The sequence below is a fragment of the Myotis yumanensis genome, unplaced genomic scaffold, assembly GCF_028538775.1.
Source record: "Myotis yumanensis isolate MYYU_CA2020_CCGP unplaced genomic scaffold, mMyoYum1.0.hap1 SCAF_7, whole genome shotgun sequence".
Lineage (NCBI taxonomy): Eukaryota > Metazoa > Chordata > Mammalia > Chiroptera > Vespertilionidae > Myotis > Myotis yumanensis.
The window spans coordinates 35,776,701-35,800,911 of NW_027223758.1; the positions used below are offsets into that span (position 1 = coordinate 35,776,701).

Consider the following 24,211-nt stretch of genomic DNA (forward strand, 5'->3'; position numbering starts at 1 on the left):
TGTTGTGACCTGACGTCACCCGAGCGAGTTACCTCCCGGAGCCTCCGACGCTGGGCTCAGCGTGAGCCCCAGAGCCCTTGCGCGCGAGGTGTGGAGCCCCCGCGCCCCAGTACCGCAGCCACCTCCCCGCCCCGGAGTCCCGGCCTGCGCGCCCCGCCGGGCCCGCGAGATGCCCTCGGACCGGCCTTTCAAGCAGCGGCGGAGCTTCGGTGAGGCCTGGTGGGCGACCTGCGAATCTGGGGAGGGGGTGGGGATTGGGGAGTTGGGGGCGCGACCCACCCTCCAGCGCAGGTGACGTCAGCCCTGTGACGTCAGCTTCCAGCCGGACCCCAGGCTGGGAGGCAGATTCTGACCTGGGCTGGGCCCTCCCCACCCTGTCCAGTGTCCAGGCCTGCCAGACGGCCCGGGGGGCGGGGGCTTGGGGGAGGTGGGGCCGGGCCGGGCCGCCCCTCGAGGGCCGTCGGGGCAAACGGCACGGAGGACCCAGATCCAGCCTCAGCGCCTGACCTCCTTCCGCAGCCGACCGCTGTAAGGAGGTGCAGCAGATCCGCGACCAGCATCCCAGCAAGATCCCGGTGAGTCCCGCCATCCCCGGCCACCCGCCCGGCCCGGGCCCCGCCCAGGCCCCGCCCCGAGCTCACGCGGCCCCGCCCCCCTGTCCCCAGGTGATCATAGAGCGCTACAAGGGTGAGAAGCAGCTGCCAGTCCTGGACAAGACCAAGTTCCTGGTCCCGGACCACGTCAACATGAGCGAGTTGGTCAAGATAATCCGGTGCGTGGGCGGCGACCCTCAGGGGGACTTGGGCGCTGCTGGGGTTGCCAGGTCCTTCTGAGGCGTGGGAGTCGGCATAGGAGGGGCATCGGGCCCCTCTTCTGGGAAAGTTCAGGTCAGGGATGGGTGTGAAGTGGAGGCAGGGAGTCATTTTGGGGAGGGAGTCGGGGCGACACCCGCCAGCAGCCAGGCCCCTCACGGTGGGCTGCCCTCCTGTCCTCAGGCGCCGCCTGCAGCTGAACCCCACGCAGGCCTTCTTCCTGCTGGTGAACCAGCACAGCATGGTGAGCGTGTCCACGCCCATCGCGGACATCTATGAGCAGGAGAAGGATGACGACGGCTTCCTCTACATGGTCTACGCCTCCCAGGAAACCTTCGGCTTCTGAGCCAGCAGTAGGGGGAGGGGTTGGCAGGGGAGAGGGGGGCCATGTCAGGCTCTGCCCAGGGAGCTCTTGGCTCCTGAGCTGAGCTTCCTCTGCCCCTGGGGGGCCGGCAGGGATGCTACCCCTTGGGGGATCCCAACCACTCCGCCTCTGCCCTGTGTGCATCCTGGGCCTGCCATGTTAGGGTTGCCCCTCTGGGTGCTGGCTGGGGGACGGTGGGGAGCAGCCCCCACCACCCGTGCTCTGTCTGGTTTGTCTTTTTTACTTTAGGCCCCTGCCTGTCTGCCCCTCCCCCACCCGAGGCTCTGCTTCCTGCCTGGAACCACCCACCCTTGAAGGACTGGCCCCTGGCTCACCTGGTCTTGACATGGATCTGTGGTCACTGTCCCTTTGCAGAATAAAGATTGCTCAGGCCTGTCTGGCCCTTTGCCTCCAGCTGCTTGGGGAGTGGGGAGGGCTGCTGGTGGCCTGTCCCCCGCCATTCTCGGCTCACCAGTGCACAACTTGTTGTGTGGACTTACGGTTCATTCTGGAAACCCACACCCTTGCGTAGTATACCGTGGGAGTATTAGGGGCCCACACCTTCCAGGAGTGCCGTGTGGGCCCAGGGTAGACTTCATACCAAAAAAAATTTATTAAGTCAACAACCTAACAAACCCTGCTCACCTGCTTCCTCCCCTGTCCTGTCTGGGAGGGGGCTCCTTTGTGTGCAGAGCCAAAAACTGTGGGTCCAAGTGGAGGTGCGCCTGGCAAAGCCCCACAGGCCTTGCTGCCAGCCTTGGCTCTCCTCTGGTGCCAAGATTGTGACCCTGGACTTGAACCTCATCTGCCTGAGGACTTGCCTGCTGGCAATTCTGGCTAGAGGGCTTGGCCCAGCTTTTGGCCTGTCCACCCCCTGAGTCCGTGCAGCCCTGTGCCCAGCCAGGCCTACTTGAGCACAAGCATGGCCTCTGTGCCGTCCTTGGCCGTCAAGTAGAGACCATGAGTGAGGTAGTACTCTCGCCGCAGGAAAGCATAGAAGTAATCAGAAATCAGCAGGATCTGTGGGGGGAGAGGAGAGAGTGTGAGAAGCTTTGAGGTACCTCCCCCTAAACCTTGGGCCCCTGAGGAGCTAGGCAGGTGTTGGGGAGACCCTACCACCTCAGGATCTACACTTGACCCTGCAAGGTCTCACTGACACCTTAGAAGTGCCCGTATGGCCCTCCCTCCCTCCACCATTGTCTACACCTCCTTCTCAAGCCCTGGCCTGAACTCCAGACTGGTACTTCTGCAGCCAGACCTCACCTCGTGGGTACCCACAGGCCTCTAGGATGCACTCTAGCCAGGCTCCCTGTCAAACCAGCTTCTCCCAATGGGAACCCAGGCCCCACATCTTCCAGGTCCTCCGGCCACAGGATCACCTGATACTTCTCCCATGTACACAGCCACTAAGTACTGTCAGTTCTACCTTCTAAGCCAGTGGTCAGCAAACTCATTAGTCAACAGAGCCAAATATCAACAGTACAACGATAGAAATTTCTTTTGAGAGCCAAATTTTTTAAACTTAAACTATATAGGTAGGTACATTGTTATTAACTTAATTAGGGTACTCCTAAGCTGGCCTTTGCTAAAAACGTCCTCAGTCTGAGGGGGTCGACCTCAGCGAACATACCTCCACTTCTTCTAATGCCACTTCTTCAAAATAGACTCGCCCAGGCCGAAAACTGACTTCTGCGCATGGACCACGAAGTTTCAATCGCTCTGTACATGCTCGCCCGCACGTGGTATTTTGTGGAAGAGCCATACTCAAGGGGCCAAAGAGCCGCATGTGGCTCGCGAGCTGCGGTTTGCTGACCACTGTCCTAAGCTCTCAAATTCACCCATTTCTAGCCATCTTAACAGTTACCACCCTGGACAAAGCCACTGTCATCAATAGCAGTCTCCTCTCTGGGCTCCCTAATCTCAAACCTCCCCTTCCCTCAGTCCATTTCCCCTAGCAGCCAGAGGTTGCTTTTCAAAACAAATCTGGTCATGTTAAAACCCTCTAAAGCAGTGGTTCTCAACCTTCCTAATGCCTCGACCCTTTAATATAGTTCCTCATGTTGTGGTGACCCCCAATTTCATTGTTACAAATTGAACATAATTAAAGCATAGTGATTAATCACAAAACAGTATGTAATTATATATGTGTTTCCGATGGTCTTAGGTGACCCCTGTGAAAGGGTTGTTCGACCCTCCAAGGGGTCGCGACCCACAGGTTGAGAACCGCTGCTCTACAGGCTTCCTATGGCTAGCTAGGAGGGTGAAGATAAGCTCCCTGGGGCTCTGAGGCCTTGCACCTGGTCCCTGCCGTGTACATGCCTCACGCTCCCCTGTGTTCCACCTCACTCTGCTCCAGCCACACTGGCCTCTTCCCTCCCACTGCAGGATCTTGGCTGTTTCCTCTGCCTGGAATGCTCTCTCCACTTTCATCTAGTCAACACCTGCTTGCCCCACTTCAGACTTCAGGAAGATCTTCCTCAGAAAAGCCCACCCATATGCCCCAGACTGAGTCTTGGCCCCATTAGCCTCTATTTGGCAGCACAAACTCATCCAAATTGCTGTTTTACATTCGTTTCTGTGATGTCTGACGAGTGCTCCTCCCTCCCTGCACTGGGCACAATGGTATGTGCACCCAGCTCTCCGTCTTTCCTGTATGAACCACAGAATCGAAAGAGCCCTAGACGTGCAGCCCACCATCCCTCTCAGAGGCCCAGAGCAGAATTGGAATTTGCCAAGGTCCCCACATGCTGCACCTACAGTCTTACAATCCATTTGGCCCAAGCTCCCAAGACCTCCAGTGCCTGGAGCAGGAGGAGCAGGGCCAGCCCCATGGAAGGATGAGGGGAGGGGCTCACCAGTGCAGACACCACCAGCTCTCAGGCACTCAGAGGCCTCTCAGACTATCAGCACCAACCACCTCTTGGCACAAATGGGGAGACAGAAGCCCAGAGCAGGGGGACCACCCGGCTAGGGTCTTGGAGCAGATCAGAGGTTGAGCTGAGCCTGGGATCTGGGCCCTGACCCTGAGACCCCAATCCTGGGCAGCCTCTCACACTGTGGACAGGAAGGAGAGCACAGAGTGGCCTGGAGGAGGAGGTCAGGGCCAACACCAGTGATGGCTTTAGGATAAGGACACGACTGGAGCCTGTCTGGAAGGATGATGAAAATTAAGGCACAAAGGGTTCAATAGTTGGTCTAAAACTATACAGGGAGAGCTGGACTTGTGGCCATGACCCTGCAGGGCCATGCACCAGTGCGCCTGAGGGCACAGAACTCAGGCACTGTGGGTATCAGTAGAGCAAACCAAGTCCAGGAAGCCCTCAAGGCCTTGCACCACAGCTGCCCTATGGGGGCAGGTATCACAGCAAACACGGACCTCACATCCTACAGCCCCCCCCCCCTTTTTAAAAAATATATTTTATTGATTTTACAGAGAGGAAGGGAGAGGGACAGAGAGTTAGAAACATCGATGAGAGAGAAACACCGATCAGCTGCCTTCTGCACATCTCCCACTGGGGATGTGCTCGCAACCCAGGTACATGCCCTTGACCGGAATCGAACCTGGGACCCTTCAGTCCGCAGGCTGACGCTCCATCCATTGAGCCAAACCGGTTTCGGCAACAGCCCCTTTCTTACACAGGCACAAGGTTCCTGGTCTGGGGAAGCCTGTAGCTGTGGTTGAGCTGGTGGGGTCTTAGCCGCTCAGCTGACTGACCTGTCCTGGTGGCCCACCAGCCCAGTGGCAGCCACTCCCTCCCTCAGTAGTCCTGCAGGTCCAATCTTGGGAGAACAAGCCAGGCACCAATTGATCCTGACAGTGCTGCCAGCCTCCTGGAAACCGGCCTCAGGCACGGTGGCCACTTCCCCTCCCTAGATGCTTGGCAAGGAAGAAAGGATATAAAAGCGGCTGTCAGATGGACCCGGCAACCGACGTGAAGGTCAGTGGGACAGATTCAGATGCTGGGCCAGCAGGGGCATCCCACCACATTGCGTCTCGGCAATCCCCACTTGGGACGGGCACCAGATGTAGGGCTCAGGGCTGACAAGCGCCGCTGCAGCAGTGCGAGCCTCTCCCGATCGGAACTGACTGGGTGCGAGCCCGAGGCAGGCGCAGTGGGGCGGGATGAGTGGGAGTGGCAGGCAGGAGCGGTAGGTGGCGTTGGACTGTGGGTTTTGGCCCGATCCCCGCAGGCCAACCCCAAGGGATCCCACCTGTGCACAAATTCATGCACTAGGCCTCTAGTAGTAGTAGTAGTAGTAATAATAATAATAATAATAATAATAATATATGAGCTCTCTCCTCTCGCCACCCAAGATGCCTAAGGGGAAGAAGGCTAAGAGGAAGAAGGTGGCTCCGGCCCCTGCTGTCATGAAGAAGCAGGAGGCCAAGAAGGTGGTAAATCCCCTGTCTGAGAAAAGGCCCAAGAATTCTGGCATTGGACAGGACATCAAACCCAAAAGGGATCTCACCTGCTTTGTCAAATGGCCCCGCAAACTACATTCGGCTACAGCAGCAAAGGGCTATTCTCTATGAGCATCTGAAAGTGCCTCTTGCCATTAACCAGCTCACCCAGGCCCTGGACCGCCAAATGGCTACTCAACTGCTGAAGCTGGCCCACAAGTACAGACCAGAGACAAAGCAAGAGAAGAAGCAGAGAATGGTGGCTCAGGCTGAGAAAAAAGCTGCCGGCAAAAAGGGGGTGTCCCCACCAAGAGGCCACCTGTCCTTTGAGCAGGGGTTAACACCGTCACCACCCCACAGTGAGAGAACAAGAAGACTCGGCTGGTAGTGACTACACACAATGTGGATCCCATCCGGCTGGTGGTCTTCCTGCCCTGCCTGTGCTGGCAGATGGGGGTTCCCTACTGCATGAGCAAGGGGAAGGCCAGGCTGGGTGTCTCGTCCACAGGAAGACCTGCACCACTGTTGCCTTCACACAGGTAAACTCGGAAGACAAGGCAGCTCTGGCTAAGATGGTGGGGGCTATCCAGACCAATTACAAGGACAGATATGATGAGATCCGCTGCCACTGGGGAGGCAATGTCCTGGGTCCAAAGTCGGTGGCTTGCATTGCCAAGCTGGAAAAGGCCAAGGCCAAGGAACCGGCCACTAAGCTGAGCTAAGTGTGCACTGTGGAGTTTTTTGTACATAAAATAAAAATTCTTCTCCAGCCTAAATAAATAAACTATGAAGATAATCCCCCTTCCAGAAAGTAGAGCTTAATTCTTGCCCACTATCACCCCCTCCCCCTGGGGTGGGCTAGGCTTGGTGACTTGCTCCCAAAGAACAGAGCAGGGACAGGGAAAACGGCAACTTCCCCCTAGAGGAGCCTGGGAACAGTGGAACCAGACGATGAAGGGCAGCAGCATGGAATCAGGTGCCAGCAGGCACTACTGCCCGAGTGTTCCAGAACCCACACCTGGTCTCATGATGACAAAAGCATCAGCCACACTGGAAGTGGGGGTGTCCGACAGGCTCCCTGGCCAATGCTCCTCAAGACAGTCCAGGTCATGAGAAATGAGGAAAGCGAGCAGAGGACACAGGGAGACTTGACAACTAAATGTAATGTGGTGCCTCTGACTGGGTCCTAGGAGGCCATGACAGGGAAAACTGGGAAATCCACATCAAGTCTGGAGTTTACTTAGTAATAATGGCCCAGGGTCAGTTTCTTGGTTTTGACAAATGCGTCATGGTAATATAAGATGTTAACATGGAATCGTGGGTGTGGAAGCAACATCTAGAGACAGAAAACTGCTTCCTTTGGCAATCATTTTCTATGTGGCACTTTCCAACTGAACAAAGCTTTCCCCACCCAACCCCTCACAACCCCCTCTAGGCTGAGGAAACTCAGGCAACCACCCCCTCTCGCCAGGTTGAAACAGCCTCCTCCCTGGGCTCAGGTTCCAGCTTACAGCCCTCACATCTCTTCCCTTCTGGCAGAGTGAGGCTTTCAGAGCATGAATCTTATCGCAGTTGTCCTCAGCTTAAAACCAGAGCTCAGCCTGGTCCTCAGCACAGTGAGGCTCAGGAGGCCACGTGGCTCTGACACTGCTGACCTGAAACGGCCTCGTTCCTATCGGGTGGCACTCACCAGGCCTACAGAGCTTCCCCCGCCCCCCTCTCCACCCCGTCTCAGGACTCCACTTAGAGGGGCCTCCCTCCAGAGCTTCCTTAACTGCCCAGCTCTGAGCTGTTTGTCTTGTTCATAGCACTACCCGGCTACCCCAATCCTGCCTATTTCCTTTTCGTTCTCTCCTTAGAAGCAGGGCTACGTCTCTCGTTCACCCCAGTAGAGCGTCTGATGCACAGCAGGCACCTAATTCATACTTGCAAATAAGTAAATCAGGCCCAAGGAGCTCTGTGACTCGTCTAAGGCCAGCGAGCCAGATGGGCTGGGAATTACTGGAATTAGGGGTTCCTAAGCCCAGGCCTTCTGGCTGGCCGTGCCCCCATGCATTTAACCCAGGCTTTTCCTGTCACTCTGGCTGTGGGGGAGGATATGAAAGCTTGTGAGAGACAAGCTTGGGATGCCTGATGATGAGGGGGACAAAGGAATTAAGACCTTGGTAAATGCCACTGGAAGAGGAAATCAAAGTAAACATGCACAGCCAGCTGGACAAGGGCTCAGCCTGGCCACAGGGACCCTCCACCACACAACCCACAGGAATAAGCCTGGAATGGGCCGCCATCTGGTCACAAGTGGGGGCTACAGACCACCCAACACTGTGGATCTGCCCACATGTCCCCTCACATGGCCACTCCCCAAAATGACATCAGGCCAAGTGAGAGGCAGTTTCAGGAGACAGGACTGGGGTTTCATTTGTCCTGAAGTGAATAAGCGAGTGCTGAGCAGGGCCCAACGTGCCAGTGGGTTGGTGCCCAGATTCCAGGGCTCCCTGAAGACAGAAAACAGGGCCAGCCCAGGACCTACAGGGTCTGCAGCACAGAGCAGCACCAGGGCGGCCCCCCATGTGAGGAGGCAGCAGCTCCGAGCGTGTTCCAGACTCTGGTGGAAGGGATGGGCAGGGTGTGACAGAGCAGGAGTGGGGCTCTCAGGGCCTGCCACACAGGCAGGAGGGGAAGGGGGCTCTGGCTCTGACCCCCTAGGAATCCAGCAGAACTTGCCACAGGCCCAGCTTGGACCAAAGCAGACTGGAACTGGGAGGTTAGGGTGTATAAGATTGAGAGATCACTGGTCATAAAATGTGGTTTCTAATTCCTGCTCACTCCATTCATTCATCAATAAATAGGCAGTGAATATTCTTGGTGCTGGGGATACAGTGGTGAAGGAGAGAGACCAGGGGGCTGCCCCAGTGGAATCTGCAGTCTACAGGGAGGACATGATGAACAAGGGCATGAATAAGTGTACCTCTTTGGAGTTTTGTGACTTCCAAGCCTCAGCTTCTTCATTTGTGTCAGGGAATAATAACAGTGCCTCCCTCAAAGGTGAATTAAGTGAATTCCTTATCATCCTTTATAATAAAAGCCTAATATGCAAATTGACTGAATGGCGGAACAACGGGCAGACCGACTGGTCGCTATGATGCATACCGACCACCAGGGGGCAGATGCTCAACGCAGGAGCTGCCCCCAGCCCGCAGGCCCAGACCAGCAGCAGCAGTCGGGGCGGGGGGTGGGGGGTGGGGTCAGTGGTTAGTGGGAAGCGCCAGGCCAGCCAAGGTGGGTGCCAGCGGGGGCCCCCCTGATTGCCCTGCCAGTTGCCCCAAAGATCAGCCCTGATCGCCAGCCAGGCCTAGGGACCCTACCCGTGCACGAATTTCATGCACTGGGCCTCTAGTAACAAAATAAAACAACTGAAAAGGCTGTCAGTAGGGGAGTAGTTACGTCAGGTGTGATGGGTCTACATATGTGGGACTCAAAAAGGAGCTACCTCTCTCATGTACAAACACAGGTCACCAAGGCGTTTTATTAAAAGGACAAAAAGTCATACTTCCATTGTGATGCCAACAATAACACACACACCCCTTTCTCCATGTGCACATGAGTAGTTGCAAAGCACAGGGAAAGGTCCAGGCCACAAAAGCACATGATCCAGAAGACAAAGATCATAGGAGCCTGGCCTCTAGCAAGCTCTCTTTAAACATGAACCCTATTATAATTTGGGGGAAAGGTTCCTATGTTTCCTGATTTTAAGTTGAATCAGGGTGAGTGGGACATCTTATTTTACTCTTTTTAAAAAGCTAAATTCGGTGCACACCCCCTCTGGGGAACACAACCAGGCCATTTCCTTCCCCTCTTCTTGCTCCCCGCTCTGGCCCTGCCCCCTGGCATGATCTCCTAAACTCGGGGGGATCCTAGGAGGCTTGCAGACAGGGGAGCAATGGGTAGCAGCAGCTCATCCAGGGCTAACTCCCTGAACCTGTCCTCAAGGCCCCTTTTCTCTGACTTCCCAGCGAGCCAAAGCCGCCTCACATAGGCTCTCCTATTGCTTCTTCTGTGCTAGGCCCTTCCTTGTTTCATGTCTCCTGCCTTAATAAATGTACCCTCAAAGTCACCTAAAAAAAAAAAAAAAGAAAAAAGAAAGAAAAGCCAAATTAAAATGCATTCCTTTTTGTTTATATGTCATCCTTGATGACCTGTCTTTTGCAGGTCGCTGACCTGGAGAAGAACAGGGTCAGAAACAAAGAGGAGGGGTCTGTTCTATTTCCCTCAGTTTCTGGGTCCGAATGGTTTCCTAGGAAATTGCTCTGGGTATTTGAAAAGGAAGTTTGTGTTATTTCCCATGTCGACATATGAATAATGGCAACAGGACCACACATAACATGTCCAATTCTTTCAACACCCTGAGAGGTGGGAGAAAACTGCCCCCCAGAGAAATTCAATCACTTGCTGAAGATCACACAGTAAGGAAGTGGAAAGGGACCTCAATCAACTGATCTCTCTCAGTAAACACACACACACACACACACACACACACACACACACACACACACACACACGCTCCCCTCTATGGATGGGTGTTGTCATTTCCTGGTCACTGACTCTGAGGCACAATTAGCTAATGATCCGTGCCACATGCTGAAAAACACTTAATGGCCTCAGGGGGAAGGATGTAGGCTGAGGTCACTAGTGGTTTACCTGCTGGTGAAACTAATAATCTACCAATAATTTGTTCTATTATAAGGTATGGCACTGACCAACTCTAACAGAGCAGGGCTTAAAATCTACAGGCCAAGATGTTCCCTATATTCAGCTCCTGATTCAGCAATGACGGCCTGGCTCTGGTCACCTGCTGAAAATCCACACTCATCGGTTCTCAGGATACGTCTGATGTGTCTTGCCCAGGGAGAGGAGAATGAGGACCAGTGACTCGGGCACCGTCCCAGCTGGGAGAGCTGAGAAGAGCGAGCTGTGGGACTGGGACACGTCCCTGAATGTCATACTTTTCGATGGCAACACTGACTATAGGTCAGACTGGAGCAGAGGAGCCTTGTGCTGTGGACATTGCTGGGGCTTCACTGGCCAGAGACCAGGTTCTGGCAGAAGCTGGAGGAGGGTTGTGGACAGAGCAGCCACCCACTGACCTTAGCCACTGGGGGTGACTTGGCTCCCTCCTGCCCACCTCCTAGGTGATCTCCCCTTCCCTTCTCACTCTCTGAGTCTGTAAGGTCCAGTTCCTACTCCTCATTCCCTGTGGCCTCCCTTGACCACTCACAACAGGAAAGGTATCTGCTCCCTCTAGATTCCTCCAGTGCTTACTCTGCACATTTGGCCATTAATCACATGACGTTCCCCCTGGCTATCTTTGGATCATTCATACATTCAACAAATATTTGCTAAACAATGCTCTGTGCCAAGCACTGGTAGCTGGGACCCTGCAGTGGGTAGGACAGGCTGAGCTCTGCCTTTAGAAGCTCACAGGCAGAGAGAGAAGAGTAAATAATATAGTCACAGGTTGGGGAAGTGCTATGAAGGGGGCTAAGAAAGAGACAGTGGGCAGGGGAACCTCGGGAAAGGCCTCTTTGAGGAGGTGACATTTAACTCATACGAACATTCTGAATGTCTCATATTTAAACCCTGTGACTACCAACAGGCGCAAGGGCAGGGGTAAGTATAACCCTCATGAAAGGGCTGCTCTTCTACCTCAGCCAGTGCTCCCAGACATCAATATGCCTGGAGTGCCTGCCTTGGTGAATGAGGGCCCCCACCTGACAAGCCCCTTTAGTGATCTGGAGGTGGCAGCCACAAAGCCCCAAGCCAGCAGTCCCGGAAGCATCTGACCCCACAGAGTTGTCTCTGGCTCAGAGCCACAGAGCCCAGACCCTAGGAGGCCGATGACACATTGTGCTGGCTGTGCTTGAACAAACCACAGCTTACAGTCACTTGGACCACTGCTGGGAAGCCTGGAGGTTGGTCTGACCTGTCTGAAGGGCAAATTGGCAATATCTGGCCAAATGTACAATGTATATGCCCTCTGCTTCAGCAAATTCCACCCCCTGGAATCTATCCCAAGAAAATACTGGCATGCCTATACAAGAGTACGTGGAGGGATACGCAAGGCAATACTGTTCCATTTATAGCAAAACAATCAGAAGCAACCTCGGTGTCCACCAGGATACATCATCGTACATCTAATCATGGGAGATCGGAGCCATTAAAGAATTATCGTGAGATCAGATCACTAAGTGAAAAGCAGCAGTGCAGGATGTGATTTCTTTATATAAACAGAACCGCTCTTGTGTGTGTGTATGTATGTAAAGCTGTCTGTAAACATACAGGAGACGTCTGCAGACACACACCAGACTGACCCAGTGATCACACCTGCACGGGGGAAGGGATAGGGCCCAGGCAGATCTCCACTATCATTCCATATGCTTCTATGTGGACTTCTTTTCCCTTCCAATGAATTCATGTATTGCTTGTATGATTAAAAATACATTTTAGCCCTAGCTGGTTTGGCTCAGTGGATAGAGCGTTGGTCTGTGGACTGAAGGGTCCCAGGTTTGAATCTAGTCAAGGGCACATGCCTGGGTTGTGGGCTTGATCCCCAGTGAGGGGCGTGCAGGAGGTAGCTGATCAATGATTCTCTCATCATTGATGTTTCTATCTCTCTCTCCCTCTCCCTTCCTCTCTGAAATCAATAAAAATATACTGAAAAAAAAAATTTTTTTTAAGACTTTTTTTTAAAGGTAAAGGCAATGCTAAAAATTCAGTCTGGTTTTTCGCTATAGCTGAGTCATTAACACACTCCATCTACCCGGCCTTTGCTTCCCACCCCCAGCACCATCCTCCTGTCCCAACAATTCAGTTCCTCTTGCCTTTGATGGCACCTGACCACTTGCCGAGATCTCCATGCCTTTTACAGAGACCCTTGCTTCATAAAGGTGCCAAAGGCAACACATAGAAAGCTGTTACCTGGCAGTTCCACAGATGCTTTTTAATCACTGCAATCCCACTCCTGGCCCACCTGACACTCATGACTGGACAACAAACTGGGGGGTATTTCAGTGGCGCTCACCAAGCTCCCAGCGTCCCAGGGCAGGCCCAATGCCCTCATATGCCAGTCATCACTTTCAAAGGAAAAGTAAGGGGATTTCAGAAAGACCGAAGAGCCAGAACAGGCCTCCAGATTCCTCCAAGACACTAAGTCGAATCCTGCAGGAACAGGTAGGAGGTGCTGAGCACCCACCATCAGTAACTGCTATGTGACGGGCCTGGTCCCACCCAAGCCACAGGCCCTCCATCACTCTTCCTGCTGTTCACAAATCAAGATAAATAGCTGGGCTGGACATTAATTGCCCAGAAATGTCCATGCAGGAAATACCAGACTCATCACTCACAGCAAAAGCCTGAACTCTTTCCTTCTTTCCCAGCAGCTAACCTTGGAGGCAAGCCTCCCCCGGGGGTTATTCAGTGCCATCAGAGTCTCCCCAGCTAGCCCTGCTTCCCTTCCAGCCCATTATGCACAGGAAACGCCTGGCTGTGCCAATGGCAAATGAAATGGTAAACGGTACAATGGATCCCACAGGACCTCCACGATGAGGACAGAGCCGCCCTGAGAGGACGCAGCACAATGAACAGGGACCTTCGGAGGTGTTTGCTCGTCCACCTGAAACAGAATCTCTGGAAGAGCTTGTGAAAACTTCAGATTTCTGACTGTTTTCCACATCTACCGAGTCAACATCTGTGGAGGTGGGATTAGAAAATCTGCTTATTTTACTGACAGTCAAAGCCATGTAATGGTAACAGCCATATATAACTACAGAATTTAAGACAGATTAACAAGCTCCCCCCAGTGATTCTGCTGCTGAAAACCACTGCTCTACAGCACAAGGGGGAGGCTTGCCCTGGGTCAGGGAGGCTGGGCTCCTTGCTGGTACTTCTCATTTAGTGATCCCATGGCCTCCTCTCCTGCTACTCCCAGCTGTGCAATTTGCACTCCAGACTCACCCAATAGCTAGACCCAACCATTTCTCAGGTCCCTGTCTTTGCTCCTGCTATCCCCGGAGCCTCTCCTCCCCCTGTTCCTGCCCTCCCCACCCTCACACGGTGCACTCACTGGGTGCCGTGCAGCCAGGCACTGTTACAGAAAGAGGGTGGTCTCAGAAACCAAGCCTTCCCTACATTTTGTTCTTGGCTCTTCCAGTGACCTTGGGCAAGAGGCAACCTTCATGAGCCTTGATTCCCATTTGTTGTTGTTTTTTTTTAATCCAAGGACACTTCTCCACTGATTTTTAAAGAGAGTGGAAGAGAGAGGGCAAGACAGAGAGAAATATCAATGTGAGAGAAACACATCGATTGGTTGCCTCCTGCACATGCCCAGACCAGGACCCGGGCCGGGAAGGAGCCTACAACCGAGGTATGTGTCCTTGACCAGAATTGAACCCAGGACCCTTCGGTCTGCAGGCTGACGCTCTATCCACTGAGCCAAACCAGCCAGGGCTCAATTCCCATTTATAAAATAGGGCAACACTATGCTTGCTGTGAGAATTCGACAAGGCAATGGCTCAGCATGGAGCCCAATAGATGTTAGCAGATGCAGTTTTCCCATTGCTCTCATGTCCCACTCTTCTCTACCAGACAATGAGCTACTGTCCCCTCATTCACATCCAAACCCCTAGTTTGCAGAACCCACAGCCTAGGTCAAATGTCTGAGAATACAAAATGAATCCCTGTCCCATGCCACCCTTAACTCTTACCTGCCCAACGTTGAAGGTCAGTGTGATGGCATAAAAGAAATTGGAGTTGGCACTTCCTGCGTAAATCCAGAGGTGCCACAGGACAGGGAAGAGCAGGGAGCAGACGATAATGATGCAGCCGAGAACAAAAATGTTCCGCAGGACTGAAAAGACAGATGGTCACAATGAGCCAGTGCTGATTCTCTGTGATGGCCCCGCAGGACCGAGAGGCCCAGGGAGAGCCTGCTGCAGCCCAACGCAGAACACCCCTCTCCCCTTGCTACTCAGAGGCACTGGGTGCCAATTTAAGACCCTTGAGTCATGGTTGCCTGTGCCCAAAGCCAGTGGGAGGTCCTTGATTTGGACTCCGTACCTCCTCCTGTGCCTCTGGGCAACAAGACATGCTCTCTACCCCAATCTCAGAGGGTCCTAGAAACACACCTTCCATTCTCCTTAATTCATGTTTTAAGTCTCCTGTCTTGCTCTTCAAATGTCCCTCACTCTTCCGTAGGTGATTTAAACACCTCTTTTAGACACCCTCCCTCTCACATCACACCACCCCAGAGGGAATTCGGAATCCCACTGAGGAGCAGCTCTCCATGAAGCCCCAGGGAGGGCCTGCTACACAGCGCAGCCAGGCAGGCAGGTGCCTTGAGCTGGAGGGAGGGCAGCATGACAGTGGGGCACACGCTCGCCTTTGCTTGAGAGACCTTGGTTAAAATTCCTGCTTTGTCAGCAAGCTCCTCTGAGTCTCAGCTTCCCCATCTCTAAAACAGGACTAAAACGCCAATTTCATAGGAGTGTTACACGGATTGAACAGGAAAACCTGGCACAGACGGATTACTGTGTTTTTTCTATTCTGCTATAACAAATTACCACAAACTCAGTGGCTTAAACAATATAACTTACTATCTCACAGATCCGGAGGCCGCAAGTCCAAAATGGGTCTCACAGGCTAAAAAACAAGGTACCTTCGGGGCTGCATTCCCTCTGGAGGCTCTAGGGGAAAATCCGCTTGCTTGGCTTTGTAGTGGGTCGAGGCCACCTGCGTGCTTGGCTCATGACCCCTCCCATCTTCAACCAGCAATGTGGAATCACGTCCTTCTCACATTGCATCACTCTGAACTCCTCTCCTGACTCCCTCACCACTTCTTTAAAAAAACAGACTTTAGTCCTGGCCGGTTTTTCTCAGTGGTTAGGCTCTAACCGTTAGAGTGTCAGCCCATGGACCGAAGAGCTGCAGGTTTCCCAGCCCCAGTCGGGGTACAGGTGCATGCAGGAGGGAACCAATCGATGAGTCTCTCACATCGATGTTTCTCTTTCTCTCTCCCCATACCTCCAACTCACTCTAGAAATCAATGGAAAAGATATCCTCAGGTGAGGATTAAAACAAACAAACAAACAAAAAACACACTTTAGTTCTTAGAGCAGTTATAGATTCTCAGCAAAACCGAGAGGAAGGTCCAGAGATTTCCCACATACCCCTGCTCCCACCTGATTACACTGGGCCCACCTGGACATTCCAGGATACTCTCCCACCTGAAGGTCCTTTGGCCATGGATGGTGATATAATCACAGGTTTGGGGGATTATGATGTGAACATGGTTGTGGGAGGTGAGAAGGGGGCATTATTCTGCCTACTACACTGTGCTTTTTTTCCTCTTCTAATTCAATAGGGGACCTCTGAAAGTAAGATTATATGTTATTTTTTATTTCTTTCTTTACACTTTTGTATTTTTAAGTGAACTAAGAAATATTATTTAAGATAAATTAATTAAAAGAATACCTTGCCCAGCCGGCAAGGTTCAGTGGTTGAGCATCAACCTATGAACCAGGAGGTCACGGTTCGATTCCTGTCAAGGCACATGCCCGGGTTGTGGGCGTGATCCCCAGTGTGGGGCTTGCAGGAGGCAGCGAATTGATGTTTCTTTCTCATCACTGATGTTTCTATTTCTCTCTCTTGCTCCCTTTCTCTCTGAAATCAATTAAAAAAAAAAAAAAGAATACCTTATGGAAACACAAAAAAGCCCTAGCCGGTTTGGCTCAGTGGATAGAGTGTTGGCCTGCAGACCAAAGGGTCCCAGGTTCAATCCCAATCTAGGGCACGTACCTTGGTTGCAGGCTCCTCGGGCCCTGGCTCTGGTCGGAGGCAAACCAATTGATGTGTTTCTCTCACATCAATATTTCTGTCTTTCCCTCTCTCTTCCACTATCCCTAAAAAAACACACAAAAAACCCCCACAAAAAAGCCCCCCAAAACAATGGAAAAATATCCTCGGATGAGGATTAACAAAAAAACAAAATTAAATTAAAAAATTTAAAAATAAATACAAAAAAACCTTTGCACTAAGTCTGGTAATGGTAGGCATTTAATGAGTCGAAGTTTCCTTCCCCAATCTGATCCTGACCTTCAGGAAATCCCTTCTCCTAAGTCAGAATTTTGGGAGACTGAAGGGATAGGGAAACTCTGGAACCTTAAGGCTGTTGGTATCAGCTGTAAAAGACTTGGCTGAAATGCTATTGTGGGGGTTTCATGCATTGGGAGGGAGAATGGATTACACAGGTTTCTCAATTTTGGTTGCAAAATGAAATCATCTGTGGAAGCCACATTAAGTAAATCAGAGTCTCTAGGGATGGGTCCATCATAGTTTCTAAAAGCTTACCCCATAAAAATAAAATAAAATAAAATATCTTCCCCCGTGATTGCAATATGCAGCCATGGCTGTGAACCACTGGGTCACAGTTGTAGACCTTACAAAGAGGAGAGAGACCCACAGCAGTCTGCAACAGAGACTTCGCTGTCACAGGGAGAATGACCAGGACAGGTAGTTCAAAGTTCCTATGAAAGCTGAATGCTTTCAATTTAAGGTTCATTCTTAATGAGAAATGACAGGTGTTTTTTGTTACTGGTTGTTGCTTTTGTAAAAAGTCCTCTCTTTTATGAAATGAAAATGAATGGTTGGTAGTTGACTGTTTTTTGTTTTTAAAAATGTTTTTATTGATTTTAAAGAGAGAGAGGCAGAGAGAGAGGAAGAGAGAGAAACTTCGATTGGTTGCCTCCTGCATGCACCCTGACCAGGGATCGAACTGGCGACATTTTGGTGCACTGGATGATGCTCAACCTACTGAACTACACCAGCTAGGGCTGGTAGTTGACTGTTTTAATGTCATCAGTAAAATTAAAAGTTGGCAACTCTGTCATCAGAGATTTCTGAAATTTTAGTGGTCTTTGAAATCCCACAATTTAGAAACACTGACCTGGAGGGCTTCTGAGGTCCTCTTTTCTGATCTGAAATTTCCACAATTCTGGGCTTTCACAGCTGACAGGTTAAAGCCTTCCTGAGACCTCTCATCCTCTCTCCCAGAACAGGAGTCTGGGGAAAGGGATGTGTGCACTGAGAATTATTATTGTTGTTGTTGTTATTATTAAGCAATGTTACAACCTTGAGAAATAATAAACCTATTTATCATTGCTCCACTTCGATATCACTATTTACATTTCAGTGTTCTTTCTTGCCCTCTGGAAATTATTTTGCTGAAAAGAATATACATTTTTCCTGAAAGAGAACTCCAGTGGCCTGATAGCCCAGGTGGGTCTTTATTCCATGCCTCCAGCAACTCTGGACTTCAGATCAGGTGACAAGAAGGTGACCTAGTGCACAGAGACTGGGGGAGGCTCACAGGCAGCTCCTGGGTGCAATTATGAAGACCTGCAAACACACATTCCCATGTGCCTGGAGGAAATGTCATCAGCATCCAGCTGGCTTCTGGCCTGCGGTGACCTTTGCAGGACTGGGGAGCTGCTCCTCACTCCTGCTGGCTGACGGGCCAGAGGATTAAAGCTGTATGCCAGAGAAGATGCAGTAGGGACCCAGGGCACAGGACAGCTTGTTCCAGGCACCAGGTGTCAGAGATGTCAGAGATGACCCGGGTCTAGTGAGACGAAAGGGTTTACCCTTCATGAGACTTGCCAGGCCAGACGGAATCAAGTTCCCCACTACATTCACTGGGTTGGCTTATCCAATCTCTGGCTCCACTATTGACAAACTGAAACTTCAGGCAAGTCACTTTCTCTCTCTAAGCCTCAGACATTCAGAAATAAAATTCCAGTCCCATCAGGAGGAGCACAGAGGGGATTTAAGGACTTCAAAGGTCATAGAGTTGTTCCCTTTCTTCCTCCCTCCCTCCCTCCCTCCCCCCACCCCCCACCTCCGCCCTCCTTCTCTCTCTCCCTTCCCCCACCCCCTCCCTCCCTCCCTTGTTAGGTTTCACCCAAGGATATTTTCCCATTGATTTTTATAGACAGTGGAAGGGAGAGGGAGAGACAGAGAGAGCCACATCGATTGGTTGCCTCCTGCACGGGCCCAACCAGGGCTGAGGTAGGTGCCTTTGACCAGAATTGAACCTGGGACCCTTCAGTCTGCAGGCTGATGCTCTACCCACTGAGCCAAACCAGCTAGGATGTCATTCCCTTTCTTAAACTAGGTGCTAGGTACATGGGAATTTATTGTATTATTATTCTTTTATAATTTATATATATATTTATCAATAGTATTTTATCTTTATATAATAGTCAATTAAAACAAAATAAAACAAACAAAATCCAGCCCTTTGGTAACTGGCTTTTTCAGCTGGACCTCGGCAGGTGCCAAGGGCTCTGCCAGCAGGCTGTTCCCTAACACCACAATTGTGTGTCCTATGACTCATCCTGGCCCCAGGCACCACTGAGCCCTGGTATGTCTGGGACCTACACTCAGGGAAGGGCCCCTGTGCCTCTTCTCCCCGCTGAGCAGGACAGAAAAACAAAAAGGTGAATGTGTTAGCAGGCATGTTAGCACTAGTAACTAACATTTAAACTGAATTCTTAGCCACATTAAAAGTCTGAATATATTCAACTTAGGCTTAAAGTCTTCTCAAAGCCTCCACTCACAGGTTCTCAGGACCAGGCTGAAGACACTCCTCACTGGGTGTCATGACTCACAGTTTTCATGCCCCAAACAGACACCCCAAGCGTGAGTACTGTGCTGCCGGCACTCGGCACTGAGGGACGGCAGCCAACCTCTCTGCGGGGCCTTCAGACAGCTGAAATAGCCCAGCCTGCCAGCAACAGCATCCATTACATCATCCAGGTTCCCGGAAACTCCATCCTTATTTTTTGTGCCTCATCACCCCAGAGGGCATAAAATAGCTTATTTCAAGTTTTGAAGAATATGTTTATTTGAATGACTGAATGACTCTGGCTACCAAGCCTGAAACTTTGACCATGGAACTATGCAGAAGACCTCCTTCCCCACATAATTATTACTTCTGATAACTACAGTGCTATTTTTATTTACACGGTCTCAAACTTAAAACACTCATGATATTCTCCCCATTTGACAGATGAAAAAATGGGAGGCCCAGAAAAATTAAATGATTTGCCTTAAAACACACAGGAAAGCCAGAAATGAGACTCGGGCCAGTTTGGGCCAGACTGTGTTCGGCAATATGGGATGAAAGATGTTACCTGAGGGAGAGATGCTCTGTGCAGGAGAGATAGCTAGGAAAAAAGTACTCTACTTTCAGGGAAAGAGGTTCGATGTCCCCAAGACCCACTATGTCACAAACTGGGTATGTTCACGTGTTTGGTGGCTTCATGATTTGTCATTAGCTACTCTCTGCCAAGGGGCCCCACTCTGACCCTGCACCCGCTGGACTGGGTGATTCTTATCTGTGCAATGAGGATGTCACAGGCAGAAGATGCCACTTCCTCCTCCCAGTCAGGCAGGACTGGTCATCGCCCCACCAGGCCATCACCTGCAAGAGCAGGCCTGCCTGGCCCGCCCACTCAGCTGTGTACCTTGCTCAGAGGCCCACTCTTACAGGTAGGTTTCTTTCTGGCAGCTGGTCAGTTTCACTTCCTGGTTGACTCCCAGACAGCTCCAAAACAATAATAAAAAGTCACTTCCTCTGAAGCCTGCCCTTTAGAATTCATTCTTGACACCTTGCTATACACCCACTGTAGGCAAGGAAAGTTCAACAGCTTCCTTTCCATTCTGGTTAGAGAATCAGGTGGTGTTGGGCCGCTGACACTGCCTCTTTATTAGAGGTTTAAAACCCCCATCCACAAACATTTGCCGAGTTGTGCTGTGTGTCAGGTTTGATCCTAGGTGTTGGGGACACAGAGGCAAGTGAATCATGAGCTTACAGAGCCCACAAACACTGAAAAGAACCCACACAGAGGGCTAAGGGCCCCCGAGGGGAACACTGGGGGCTAGGAAGCACAACTAGATCCCCACTCGGTCACCTTCTGAGCAGGGGATGATCAGAGATTAAAGGGGTTTTCACGTGGGCAGGAAATCCAGTATTGCCATCTGTCTTCTATAGACCTTCGGGTGCAGCTCTTAGAAACGGTTCAAAGCCCTAAGTCTAGCATTGCACTAATATGATAGCCTTCACCAGGTATGGCTTAAGGTTAATTTAACCTGAATTAAAAATTCAGTTTCTTAGTCACACTAGTGGCTACTCTATTGGACTGTGCAGACATAGGACACTTTCATCATCACAGAAAGTCCTATTGGACAGTATTGGCTAGAGGCTCACAGATCTGGATTCCAATGCTAGCCCTTCCACTAACCAGATACGTGACCTTGAACAAGCGGCTCTACCTTTCTGTACCTCAGTTTTCTCATCTGCAAAATGGGGATACTTTCCTCAAAGGCTGGAATAAAGATAAAATGAGGTCATGCATGTAATACTCTTAGGACCACAATGACCAGGTACATAGTAAGTACTCAATAAATGGTAGTTATTTTTATTTTCATCATTAGTTCATAGCACCAAGGAGGCAGTTACTGTGCCTCATGTCACTGCCATGCCCATCAAATGCCCATCAATTCCTTTTTCCCTGGCTGCTTCATCCAAGGCTAGGCTGACACATACCGGCCACCAGGGGATAAGAGGCAGGAATGAATACTCACATCTGTAGAGATGGTTCCACACGGGGAAGAAGGCCATATAGAGGGCCACATCCCCCACTGTTGGGTAGGACTTGAAGATGGAGATGATGGCAATCTGGATGAACATGAAGAAGATAGGGTGCTCCCTGGGGTAGGGCAGGACAGACATACAGACAGAGATCAGTCAGGCACCAGGCCCACCCCTGAAACTCCTGACTCTATCCCTCAAACCCAAAACTACTCTCCAGGGAACTTCAGGCAAGGGCTGACTCTGCTACCCATAAGACACTGGGCCCAGGTCAAGTAGCAGAGCCAAAAACTGTGTGGAAGGCTGTCGTGGCTCAGTGTTTGAGTGTTGACCTATGAACCAGGTCATGGGTCCATTCCCGGTCAGGGCACATCCCTGGGTTGCAGACTTGATCCCCAGTAGGGGTGTGCAGGAGGCAGCCGATCAATGTCTCTCTCTCATCGTTGAAGTTTCTATCTCTCCCTCTCTGAAATCAATAAAAATATATTTAAAAACAAACAAACAAAAATCTGTGGGGACCCAGAGATGCCCAAGGTGGTAAGGAGGGCTCAGCAAACACTAGAGAAACAGCGCACAGAGACATTTCCCATCACCCTCCCCACAACCAGCCCCCAGGAGCCACCAAGGAAAAAACAAATGAAGTCAGCCGTTCTTTATTACTGGGCTTAAAAGCCTGCTTGTAACTAGGTAGTCTCCCTGGCCAGAGGCCCCTCTGACAACTGGACGCAGGGCAGGAAGTGCTGCCTTGCTGATGCTTTTCCTCTGACAATTGGGTCAGTGGGGTCTACAGGCTCTTAGCTACGATGAACTCTTTTCCAGAAAGAGAACTGAGAGCTGGGCAGCTTTTCAGCTCGTAAGGGCTGGAACTGGAGTTCTTGTTACCTTAAGCTAATAACAAAATAGTTACCATTCCCTGAACCCTTGCTCTGCTAAGCTCTGTGCTGGGCCTTTTCTTACAGCGTTGCACGTGATCCTCACTACACCTCAACTGCCCCTCGAGGTAGGCAGTGTTGTCACCTGCACTGTGCAGATGAGGAAATCAGGTTCAGGAAAGTCGAGCTAGCTAGTAAGCGAATGAGCTGTTTGTCTTCAGAACACCTAAGCACCACCGATACTGTTCTCCTGAGTGCCTAGCACAGTGACAGCTCTGATCAGGCAGGGCGGGGACAGAGCTCAGTCTCCAGTGTTCCTCCAAGAGCTGACCACATGCAAAAGGGAAGCAAACAGAAAGAGGCCAGATCTACACCCTTGTTAGCTATTTCTAAGCAACATGCACGTGGCCTACATCTGCACAGTTCCTGGATGCCCAACTCATGGAGGTTTTCTTCAGAGGTTAATGGCATTCTTGTCTTGCAGGTCAAAGGTCAGGGTGACTCAATGGGTGTAAATCTGACAAACATGAAAATCCAATAAACATGTACACACCCAAACACTCCAACCCGTCTACAGAGCAACTACAGAAACACAGCTTGGCAAAGTCACGCAACCCAGTAGCTTCTAAGGGTTCAGCTACCTCAGTGATCATCTTCCTAAAGATAATCCAAATCACTGGCTTTGGCTTTTTAGGTAGCTGGTAACAGCTGCAACATTTCTTTGAAAAGACCAGTAAAAATGTAGTGCCAACAAGGATGGAGACCAGAACCTCCTGCGACACTACCTAGAGACAGGTGGCCTGCAGGGCCCTGTTCCCACACTGGAAGGAGACACTGCAGGGAGCTTCATATCCGGGCACAGGAGGGCAGCAGTGGGGGAGGTCAGGTATCTTCATATGCTCTGTCCCCACACTTCTGAGCCTGGTGGTGGTGGTGGGGTTTCACATAATGGTGGTGCTGCTGTCTAACTGGGAACTATCTGTGGCCTTTCACCTGTTGACCTAACACATCTTGAATCCCCTTGAACGAACTGTCACTGGGCTGCTGATACAGGACACCCAATAAAATTCACTTTTTCCAAAGACAATCTGCAACTCCAACCTCTGCTGTTATCCAAAACAGTGAGTGGACTCAGCAGCAGTGTGGGCGCAAGTGCCCCAGAGTGAGGCCAGGAGAAATATCAGGGTGCTCCCTGCAGCCTGCACTCATGTGTGACTCTATTGTTGGCTATGGCCACTGACACCCAGGGCAATTGAGGGCAGGGTTCCCTGGGCAAAGATGGCAGAAACCTAATAGCAGATGCTCCCAATCTGAAAGGCACCTGCAAGGCTACAAATGGTTCTCGGAACAAAGAAGGAGCAGGTCCAACCACTTACTTCAGCTTAATGGCTAAGGGGATGGTGTAGAAGAAGACGTTGATCTGAAACACACACACGAAGAAGAGGCTGAAGTGCTCAAACATCTCTGCAAAGAAGTACCAAAAAAGACCAATGTTTGGAGTGAGATCTGGAACAGAAAGTCTGGAGTGAAGAAAACAAAGGGAGAGAAAAAGGAGAGCAAAGTTATAAATGGTCTGCTTTAACCTGATTTTCTCCTGAAGACGCTGATCACTACTAGGCTGTGAAGAATGACTTTGTCTCCACAGAGGTCAGGCTGTGAGGGGCTCTATAGGCACCCTGGATGAAGGTAATTAACAAAAACAAGGGGCCGAGAATGACAACCTATAATAAATATTAGCTGAGCCAAACTCTGGCATGTATCAAATATCTGAAATGAGGCAGGGATTCATGCTAGAAATAAAAAGACCAGCTCCTATTGTACTGCCAAGACATAGATGTTTAAAATTAGGAGACACTCAGTACTGTAACAAAAGAGGAATGGGTTCTACATGAACAGGATCTATTTGGGGCATTCCAAAGACTTGCCTAGAGGAACAAGCTCAAAGATTCTGCTCCTCCCCATTCCTGCTCAGCATCCCACAGCAGGAGCCACTGCAGTGAGACTTCTAGGGGCTGAGGAATCATCAGCAGATTCTGGCGAGGATACCAGACCCTATTT

General features: G+C 51.0%; 2 protein-coding genes and 1 pseudogene across 3 annotated transcripts in view; 2 read left to right on the forward strand and 1 right to left on the reverse strand.

Moving 5' to 3' along the window:
• MAP1LC3A (microtubule associated protein 1 light chain 3 alpha) lies at window positions 1-1,578 on the forward strand. 2 transcript variants are annotated; one of them, XM_070420177.1, is made up of 5 exons: window positions 1-209; window positions 520-575; window positions 666-772; window positions 996-1,165; window positions 1,426-1,578. In XM_070420177.1, the coding sequence occupies exons 1-4, from the start codon at window positions 170-172 to the stop codon at window positions 1,156-1,158; spliced, it is 366 nt and encodes a 121-aa protein (XP_070276278.1). In that variant the 5' UTR covers window positions 1-169; the 3' UTR covers window positions 1,159-1,165; window positions 1,426-1,578. The 2 variants fall into 2 exon arrangements, with proteins under 2 accessions (XP_070276278.1, XP_070276277.1); XM_070420176.1 differs by having other exon boundaries at window positions 996-1,578.
• Window positions 1,579-1,654: 76 nt separating this feature from the next.
• LOC139013826 (large ribosomal subunit protein eL8-like) lies at window positions 1,655-6,408 on the forward strand (annotated as a pseudogene).
• PIGU (phosphatidylinositol glycan anchor biosynthesis class U) overlaps window positions 1,766-24,211 on the reverse strand; it is an 87,079-nt gene continuing 64,633 nt past the window's right edge. Inside the window, exons 9-12 of the mRNA XM_070420175.1 lie at window positions 23,530-23,673; window positions 21,275-21,399; window positions 14,338-14,480; window positions 1,766-2,196 (exon numbers count right to left, since the gene is read on the reverse strand). Of these exons, the coding sequence (XP_070276276.1) occupies window positions 2,083-2,196; window positions 14,338-14,480; window positions 21,275-21,399; window positions 23,530-23,673 (526 nt within the window). The 3' untranslated portion in view covers window positions 1,766-2,082. The remainder of the gene's footprint in view (window positions 2,197-14,337; window positions 14,481-21,274; window positions 21,400-23,529; window positions 23,674-24,211) is intronic.

Coding starts and splice junctions, on each gene's coding strand:
- MAP1LC3A (XM_070420176.1), top strand. CDS start 170: ATGCCCTCGGACCGGCCTTTCAAGCAGCGGCGGAGCTTCG. Junction 210..519: donor CAAGCAGCGGCGGAGCTTCG/GTGAGGCCTGGT, acceptor CTCCTTCCGCAG/CCGACCGCTGTAAGGAGGTG. Junction 773..995: donor GAGTTGGTCAAGATAATCCG/GTGCGTGGGCGG, acceptor TCCTGTCCTCAG/GCGCCGCCTGCAGCTGAACC.